This window comes from Haplochromis burtoni, unplaced genomic scaffold, assembly GCF_018398535.1.
Source record: "Haplochromis burtoni strain Fernald_Lab_line unplaced genomic scaffold, NCSU_Asbu1 Contig_526, whole genome shotgun sequence".
NCBI lineage: Eukaryota > Metazoa > Chordata > Actinopteri > Cichliformes > Cichlidae > Haplochromis > Haplochromis burtoni.
The window spans coordinates 117,890-127,428 of NW_024582887.1; the positions used below are offsets into that span (position 1 = coordinate 117,890).

Below are 9,539 nucleotides of genomic sequence, written 5' to 3' on the forward strand. Positions count from 1 at the left end.
GTGCTGTGAGTGATATCGTCTCGTTGTTTGTTTCAGCACCCAGCAATCTCTGTGATGACTGATTGTGTGAGCAGATTTTGCCATTTTGCCTAAGAAAGATGCTATGGTAAATGGTCTGTATTTGTATAGCGCTTTACTTGGTCCTTACACAATCATATACCCATTCACACACATGGGTGCGTTAGCTGTGGGCACTGACAGAGGCGAGGCTGCCGGACACTGGCGCAACCAGGCCCTCTGACCACCACCAGTAGGCAACGGGTGAGGTGTCTTGCCCAAGGACACAACGACTGAGACTGTCTGAGCCGGGGCTCAAACCGGCAACCTTCCGATTACAAGACAAACTGCCAACTCGTGAGCCACAATCGCCCAACAGCTAAAAGGTGAGCAGTTTGCACAGAGGCGTTTGGTCACTGGTCTCCACAGACTGCACAGTAGCTGCAACCTGGACAATGCTAGTCTTCATACAAACACACTGCTGAACATGCCAGCTGTTGCATAACCACTGTCAGGTGTGGGCTACATACTTCAGCACTGTCAGTGTTTCAGTGGGTTTCCAGTGTCGGGCTCAGTTTCCTGGGGAAGGAGTTTTTCGGCATTAGCATAGAGCTGTTTGGGGCTAAACTAGAGATGCTCCATTTGCTCAGCAAACACTTTCTGTGGCATTTTCACACAACCCCGCGGTTGAATAAATTATTTCTGGAATTTGAGTCTAAGTTACACACAGCCTCATTCGTATTACACAGCTCAGTGTTTGATCACAAAGGGTCACTGTCCAATAGTTAACACTGTACAAACCAGCGTGATGTACACAAAATGTTTGCATGAAGCTTAGTGATGCAGTTGCTGTGCATTATGTTTTAAGTAGAGAATGAAAATTATGAAGTTCAGTATTGCAGTGAAATTAATAAGGGGACAAGAGGCCATAACGGCAACAATTAGGGCATTCATATAGAGCCTGCTGTCAATAAAAAATAAATAAATAAAACTAATCAATGTTGCAATAAAGTATAAAAATAACTAAAAAAACTATATGTGTACTGTAGTATAGATTTTCCAAGTTTTTAATCCATTTTAAATCTTTAGTGCAGAAAAACTTTTAAAGGATGTTTTTGCCACTGTAATCTTAAAATGTTTTTTTTAATTAAAAAAAACAAAAACACACTCACTCACATAGTGTGAGCCTCTGATGGAGTCCTGCATTGATCCGGTCCCAGATTTAACAGCCACACCAGTATGTATGGTCTGGAAAGGTATGGCGTGCGAGTTGACTGCACAGATGACTGCCTCTTTTTGTGATGTAAAATGTGAGATAAGTAAAAATAGCCTTGAATGTTATTTAAATGTGAGTGAAAGAATCCTCTAACAAGGACGTTTATGTTTTGTCTTCAAGTTCAGATGTTACAGCTGGAGTTCATGCTCCTCTATATCTGTTATCGTCTAGACCATCCTTAGCTGGTCCGACCAGTTGGCCAGGCTCCATTTTTCTCTTTCTACAATCATAGGAAGTAAAGCACAGCTGTGGCTCTCTTTTCTAAGAGAAAAGACTAAGAACTTATAGTGATGTCCATAGAATGTGGTTTTAAGCTGTTTTTTAATGCCACAAGAGGGCAGCACATCTACAGGTTACATGACTTTTCACCAGAAAGGAACATGTCTGTGGATAAAAAATGATTACCTGCTAGGAGTTGGGTAACTTCATTTGCTTAATCATTGATTTTTAGCAGGTCATATAAGGTCACTATTTTCCAAGAGATGGTGGAATATGCTCAGTCTCATGTGTGTTGAAGACTGAGAAAAGCGATGAAGATACTCTGGTTGCTGGATAAATGTAGATAAAGTACGAGTTGAGATAACTGAAGGAGAGGAGAGATCCAGTGGGCATGAAATCAGATCTTGTTGTTGCATAATCATGGCTTGCAGGCCTTCCCAGTGTGCACCAGGCTCGATGCAGTCCAGTATCACATGACTATACCAAGCAGCTGCAGTTTTAAACCAGTGATACCAGTACACCACCAGCCTGAGGCTGATTGGGATCACTAGTTCTGTTCTTATTTGTGCTGAGGCATGCTCTGTTTTTCCCCTAAAACACACACACAAAGTGGGCGGTTCAAGTCCTCATTGTGTCCTCTCATCTATAGTTTATTCCCATCAGTGTGTAACCATTTTTTTAGCCTGCAAACGTCTTCTGCAGAGTCCTTGCTTCTCATTGGCTCCTGTCATTCATGTCATAACGTCCTGCCTTTCACATATCAGCAATACCATGACACTGAGGGCCCGGATCTTCTTGACATAGCCTTCCTCCGTCATCTGTCTTCTCTTTTTCCCTTTATCTCTAATTCAAAGCCTTTATTCACATGCCAGCAATACCAGACAGCATACCAGTCGTCAGGACATCAGCGGCGGCCCGCACCTCTTCCTGCAGCTTTCCTCCCCTTCCTGCCGTCTTTCTCTCATGACTGTTTCTCAGCTCATGCGTGCCATAGGAATAATGAGAAAGCGTTTACTTTCGCTTGAGCAGTACATTATTTCTTTTTAACAGCAGGTGGCACCAAAGTCCCACCATCCTGAGAAAATAAAATCACCACTGTCTTTTAATTTACTGTGTCACATCTGCCCCTCATGAATCTATCTTCACAGGCTTTGTGGTGCTACCCATCCTGGTGGCAGAAGCCCAAAGAGGTGGACAAGCAGTTCTCTTGCTTCTGTTTCAGGCCACGATGTGAAAGACAGACACACACAGAAAGACCGACCGCCTCCTGGCGTCACCCAGCCTGGCTGTGTATATATAGGCTCTTTCATACCACACCGCTTGGCTCGGCCCCAGCTCACATATACCTCTGCTGTGCTGTTTTTGTGTGCGTAAACATTTTTGGAGTGTGCCCACTTGTGTTGGAAAGAAAAACAGCATGTGTTTGGTTCTTGGCAGCAAAACCCTATGTACATTAAATTGCATAATACAAACATGGTAGTGGTTTCGTAAGACTTTTTTGGCACTGAAGTAGGGAGTTGTGTGGTTTCTGTCAGTATCACCTCTGTCAGTGCTGGGAAACTTGGAGACTCTAAAGCTGGCCTCTCTTCTTATACATGCACTCAGGTTCCTGGAGCCTTGATATACTGTGTGTGTCTGTGTGTGTTTGTGCATTGCGGTCCACCAGAGTATTCCTGGAAAGCTTCAGAGCAGGAGCGAGGGTTGAAGGGGGCAGGGCTATTCCACAGCCACACACCAGCCAATGATGACCGCTTTCTGGAAGCTTCCCTGTCATTAAAAACGAGGCAGAGAAATGAACAGAGATGGTTTATGGGTATTTTATTTTAACCTCTGTGCCCTCAGAAGCTTCATCTTTTAGACAGGGAAAAAAAAGAGAGGGAGAGAGTAAAGGCATTGCTGTTTGGCTGGCACCTTTTATCCTCATCAGTATGCAAGGAGATGCACTTACAGTTCACCACATTGTTGCACAACAAGAATAAGAGTGTAGGGAGGGATGGGCTGGATGGAGAGAAGTGATGCCAGGTGGAGGAAATGGAGGAATCAGCAGAAGAATTGCAGAAGAAGAAAGCTCAAATTAACTTAATGAAGGGGCTGCAAACAGAGCAATAAAATCAGGGATAGTTGAGGTGCAGGAAGCAGGAAGACTGAATAGGAGGAGCATCAATAAAACCCATGCTAATTGTGCCTCCGTGGTCTGCAGTGTTCACTGCCCCACACCTTTTAAAAGTCACGTTTTCTTGCTGTTGATATTCTCCCTCATACTCCTGCCTCCTGTTGTCTTCCTCCTCCTCTTCTCTACCTCCAGCTGCTGTTGTGCAACTCTGCAGTGACTGATGGAGCAGCTACAGCAGTGCCATTGATCAGCACTTTTGGTGCCAAGCTGCCCTTATTGTAATAAACGACTTGGAGCTATGAAACCAGTCCCGAGTATTTTGCGGCAGCAGAGGAAACACACACACAAATGCCACACTGCACTTTTGCACTTATATATGATGTAATGCGGAATAAGTTGGATTACTTTTAAACTTAACCACGTGCCTGGATTCATTATTTTGTGCTTCTCATCCCTCAGGACACGTGCGCAAAACGTAATGAGATCTTTTATTTTGCTATTAGAGAAATTATTAACCAAGTAACTTAGGATTTTTTTAAACCATATCCTCCTAGATTATCTGGGCTTTCCCTGTAATTAAGCTGCTGTTGGAGAATTTAGAGCAAATGTAACATTTCTAAAACCCTAATTTGCCGTTACTGCAACACACAATGCTGTCCTGGATTTTGAGCCTTCATTGCATGTCATCTTCCCCTTCTCAAAGCTTACTCAGCCGTATAAGAAAACCACATCTCCTCTTCGCTTTCTGTGGTCTGGCTGTCTACCAAATTTTAGCTCAGTTCTTGCCCTCTTTTCTCCTCTCCAACTCCTCCAAACAGTTTTTGTTTTTTTAATAAATCCATTAAAAAGCCAAGCTTGACAAAACAACAGCTTTGCTTTATCTTTGGTTGTAGTCGGTGTACACAGATTATCAGGTGGTGTGAAGATTATCTGCCAGGTGAAAGAGCTTTTTTTTTTTTTTTCCTTCAGGATGGAAACAGACACACATGGGCCTAGCTTGAGGGGATCCAGTCTCACCTTTATGTCCGCTTAAATTATCCTCCAACTCATTTCATTATCATTTCTGAGGAAGGTGCTGGGAAAAAATGTGGCTATTACTCACTAGCAAGTCAGGATTGATCATTGTGCTCATCTGTACCTAATGCACGGTCAAGAGTTCCTTGGTATAGTAGATGGGGATTAATAGGCATACCCACCCACCCCCTTTTTATCATTACAAACCAACCATGTAATCAGCTGTGATTACCGTAGTTTTTCTTTATTAAACCACATCCTGTTAAAATCTTAATCCAGTGTTTATATGCCAGTAACAAAAGAGCCGAATAGTGCTCCTGGAGTTTAATGTAAAGTGACTATATGCGCGTTAGAAAGCCACAGATACACCTGGAAGGACTACTTTGGATTTAAATGGCATTAATGGATCCTCAGCCCTATTCTTAGCGTCAAATCTGTCTCACCCTTCAGGCGCTGACAAGATCCGTGTTGGGGTGGTGGCGTCTGGTTTGCGTTCAGCCTATATGGAGGAATATAAATGTGTATTTTTAGCTCCGCTGATAGGAAACGCGGTTGAAACATGAGATCCTCCGCGGGACCCTGTGTGGAGAGAAGAAAACCGACTCGCTTCGATCATCATTCTCCATAAAGGGACCTTTTTTGGGTTTTTTTTTTTTTTTTTTATGTTTTATTGTGTTTAGGGGTCACTTTTATATCGGTTTTATGCCGCCGAGTGGAGCCTGAGGAAGGGATGTAGATGTGGGAATATTGAAAGGATTCAAGTTACATTGCTTTCCTCTCTTTTGGAGTAAAGCGCGGTGGTTTGCGTCAGCGAGGCTGTGGACACAAAGCCGAGCAGTCTCAACCAGACTTCGTGTTAATATCACTAGATTTTTTCCAACTTACACCGACCACATGTCACCGGTACGAGGTCTGGCTTTGTTCTAATCGCAACTCCTGCAGCATGAAGACTCGTTAACCCTGCCCCATGCACGGAAACTAAATCGAGTCGGGAACCAAAGGAGTAGGAGGAGGAAGAAAAGAAGGAGGCGACGGAGTGGAGGACTGGGGAGAGGAACGGTAGAAAGAAACAGTTGTGGAGGAGTGAGAGAGAGGGAGAGGTCTGCAACAAAAAACGAGAAAAAGGCGTTTGTTTGTTCTGCAGCGGTCCGGAGGGAGACGCGGCGCGGTTCGTTTGTTTCGAGGTGCGACAGTAAGAAAGAAACACCATCAATTCTGGATTTCTTTATCCGCTTCCTGTCATCCAGGATGAGATTCAAAAGGAACGGGTCCTATACGTTAAATAGGTAAGAGTGCGGAGCAGTGCTGCCAGCGTGTGTCTGTATGGAGCGCGGGGGGAGACGTGTTGTCATATCCTGAGCTCCTAAATCAGTTCACGTTCTCTCGTAGTGCTCCGAGGTCTCTTTATGGCATCTCTGTAATGTTCTAGAGTAACGCTTCATGTTGCTAACGGAGAGTTTGGCTACTTTTCTACTGCAACATCAGCGATATTGCTGTGGTATTAGCTGCAGCTTGAGTCTTTGAAGGCTTGGTCTCTGCTGGCGTGGACATTAGAGGAAACTTTGTATTTATTTATAATGCACTTACACAATTTGAGTGAGTTTGTCATTTTAATGACAGCCTCAGAGTTGATTACCTTAAAAGCATTGGTTGATCAGACGGCTGTTAAATCCTTTAGTGTGTCAGCTCGTTTAACCGTTGGTGCCCTTTCACCAGCGTGGTACTCATGTGTAATTCAAGTTTCTGTAGCTGGATGGGGAGAAAAACCTGTTGGTCTCGCTTTTTTAGGGGTTGGGCTCTTTCTTTTGTTTTCCCTCTTTTCACTTAGTGAAACGGTGTTTCGTCCCTCTCTCCCTTCTTTATCCTCCCCTCGCTTTCCCCTTCCCAGGAATACCCTTTCTTGAGGTTACATCACCTAGCAACTTTGTATGTAGCGGCATGAATGATGTACCTCTGCCCCCCCTCCCCAACCGACCTTGCCTTTGCATGGTTGCAACAGCCTTCATTCATATACCAGTGTTTCAAAACCAATCACGAGTCAGGTCTTTCCACTGCTCATCGGTTCACTTTGTCTCTTTCTCTCTCCTCATCGTTATCAGTCCAAGTCACACGTTTGTACAAAAACGTTTTTTCTGCTTTCCTCCAAATGAGTCATGCACAGCCCGTGCAACCGTTACTCCGGATGTCTTGATTTTATGGTTGGCTTGACTTATTTGGCAAAAACACATGCAGATGGAGACCCACAAGAAGCTGGTCACATTGTTGAAAGTGACAGTTGATTTAATGGCAGTTTCATTTCTTCCCCTTTCCCCTTGGCACTCCTTTTCCCCTTTGGCTTGTTATAAGATGTAGGACTTTCCGCTGTGCTTTATACACACACACACACACACACACACACACACACACACACACACACACACACACACACACACACCACATCCTGACTCTCAGGTGCTTGGAAACAAAGGGAGCTAACGAGTGCCAACACTCATTTCATCACGCGGTTGAAAATGCAAGTGATATTATCACTGCATACGTGCTCCACCTCTTTCTTTTTTTCACTTAGGAAGTGTGTGTGTGATGTAGTCATGCTCCACATATACTTTCACATCTGTGTGGATGCAGGTGAGAGAGAGAGAGGAATAATTAAGCTATGACAGAGGAGGCCTTAAAGCTGAAGCTCCTGTTAGCACTTCTCCAGGGAGCAGAAGGAAGAAGATGAGGAGGAGGAGAGCTGACGTCATTGCTGCTGCGGTGCTTCTTTGTCATCTTGCATCTCAAAGACTTGTGCGCAGCAGGGTAAGAATAGGTTAGGCGAGAGAGTCTACAATCACTGCTGGCTTGTTTGTTTGTTTGTTTGTTTTCCACATTCATCTCACAGTTCAGAGCTTCTTTGAGAACTCAACGGCAGAAAAAGAGCAAAGCCCCCCCCCTTGCTGCGGTTACATAACTGCCATCTTCTGAAGGTGACTGTCTCCTGGCTCTGCTATCTCAGTCTTTTTCTTGGCAGGCTGCAGTGATTTGTTTTCACTAAACAGCAGAGTGGATTCGGTCTCTTTGACATTGAAGCGTCAGTATTCACTGGCATAGGCTGCCTTCGTTATGCTCAGTTAATCCTGTGTTTGTCTGGTGTGTCTGAAGCCTTCGATTTAAGCAGCAGACATTGATCTGTTCTCTGCAGTCCCTTAAAGTGCTTATGTGTGTTTTGAGCAGTGAGGAAGTGAATGATGGGGAGCAAAAGAAGCTGAATGTTTTTATTTGTGTCCTTCTCCTTATTTGCCCGCATCATAACTAGAGTACTCTGCAGTGATTGGCTCACTTCCTGGAGGCTTGTCTCTGCGCTATCCCCTCCCTTACCGTACCTATGCATCATTTATATGAATGAACAGTCACAGGCACTTATATGTGCTCAAAACGCCGTATAACCTTGTGCTGCGTGTTCATTCCCGTGTTCAGTCCTTTCTCGATATTAATGCAAGAGCTGGCAATCACCTTTCTGCAGTTACGATGACGGTGCAAAACTGCGAGTCTGTCAGCTTCCTGAACTCCTCGACTTTCTGCAGAGGTTGGACAGGATTTGACTCAGACTTCGATTTAGTAAACATTGTGTGTTTGGTCTGCGATGGGTGGAGATGGGATGTTTAGCCCTTGTTTAGGATGTATACAGATGTCAAGATTACTGCCTCCCAGGGATTTTCATCCCCTGCCCCCCAATGTCCCTCCTTTTCGCTCTACCCTGCAGTCCACCATGTACTGCCCAGCAGTCAGCAGTTTGTTTATGGGACTCTGTTTGCCAAGCTAATCTTCCCGCCTTTCAAGTGTGAGCCAGCAAGTGGGAGGGAGGGAGAGAGGGAGAGAGAGCGAGCGCAAGAGTGTGAAAGTGAAGCAGGCAGTTGCAGTAGTTGGAAAGGAGCGAGAAAGAGAAACCTGCTCAGAGAAGTGCGTCTAGTTTTGTGAATGGTTGTTTGTTTTGAGGTGTTTTTCTCTGCCCGTCCGGCCAGCTTCGTGAGTGACCTGCGTTGAAGTCGAAGGTCTTTGCAGCAGACATATGATTACACTCAGTGCTACGTTGGAGCTGGGAGCAGTTTTCCTGGTGCACCTGTAGCAGAGTTTCAAACGGGAGCAAAAACGGGGAGGTGAAACGGTATATAGGGTGCTGTGGTTTGGAGCATCGTCACCTTGGCTCTGCTTGATCGACTGCTGGATGGGGGTGCTGGTGTGCTGTGACTGCTTCTTCTATAGGTATATTTTACGTGTCGACTGTTGACCTTTCATTCCCCTTTTGTTCTTGTTGTTTCTTGCTGTTGAGAGTATAATTTCTAGCAGTCTTTAAGTTAAACTTCAACTTCTCCATCTGATCCCTCCTCCCGTTTCCTCTCCTGCCCACTCGCTCTCTGTTATTGTGCTGCGGTTTGGGGGAGACTTTTGAGGACACTGCTGCTGTAACAGGCAGATATTCTGCTGTAGTCAGACACACACTGTATCTTGAATTGTGGGGAGGGCAAGAGGAGGGGGGGAGGCACGGAGTTGCAGACAAGGGGATGTCGATGGCTCATAGCCAGCCTCCGATAGCTGAACAGAGAAGCGGAGTGCTAGACTTTGGAGGTTATGGGTTTTGTTTGGAGGGTAGGTTAGAACTGGTTGAAATAAAATGGAATAGAGCCAAAAGGTAGCTCGTCAGTCATGCTTGCCCAGCTTCTCCTCTCATCCTGTTGTGTGCCCCTTTGGCTGTGCAACACTGTTTGTTTTTTTTGGACACAGTGTTCCAGCATAAAGGGACAGGGGAACGTTTTTCCTCTTCTTCTGTTTCCCCTGGTGTTTGCAGAACACTGGACTTAACAGACTTTGCTCTTTAAAAGAAAAAAGTAAATGTTCCCAGTTTGTTTTTTTTTTGTCCCCCCCCCCTGTTCAGCTGATCAG

The 9,539-nt window shown here is 44.9% G+C and overlaps 1 protein-coding gene across 3 annotated transcripts in view; it reads left to right on the top strand.

Moving 5' to 3' along the window:
* Positions 1-9,539, top strand: part of mob2a (MOB kinase activator 2a) — a 54,610-nt gene that overhangs the window by 16,053 nt on the left and 29,018 nt on the right. The window contains exon 1 of one of the 3 annotated variants that reach the window (XM_005947391.3): positions 5,560-5,905. The exons of 1 other annotated variant lie outside the window; for it this stretch is intronic. In XM_005947391.3, coding sequence (XP_005947453.1) covers positions 5,868-5,905 — 38 coding nt within the window. In that variant the 5' untranslated portion in view covers positions 5,560-5,867. Of the gene's footprint in view, positions 1-5,559; positions 5,906-5,932; positions 8,862-9,539 lie in introns of those variants that run through there. One more of the 3 variants, XM_005947390.3, reaches the window with a different exon arrangement.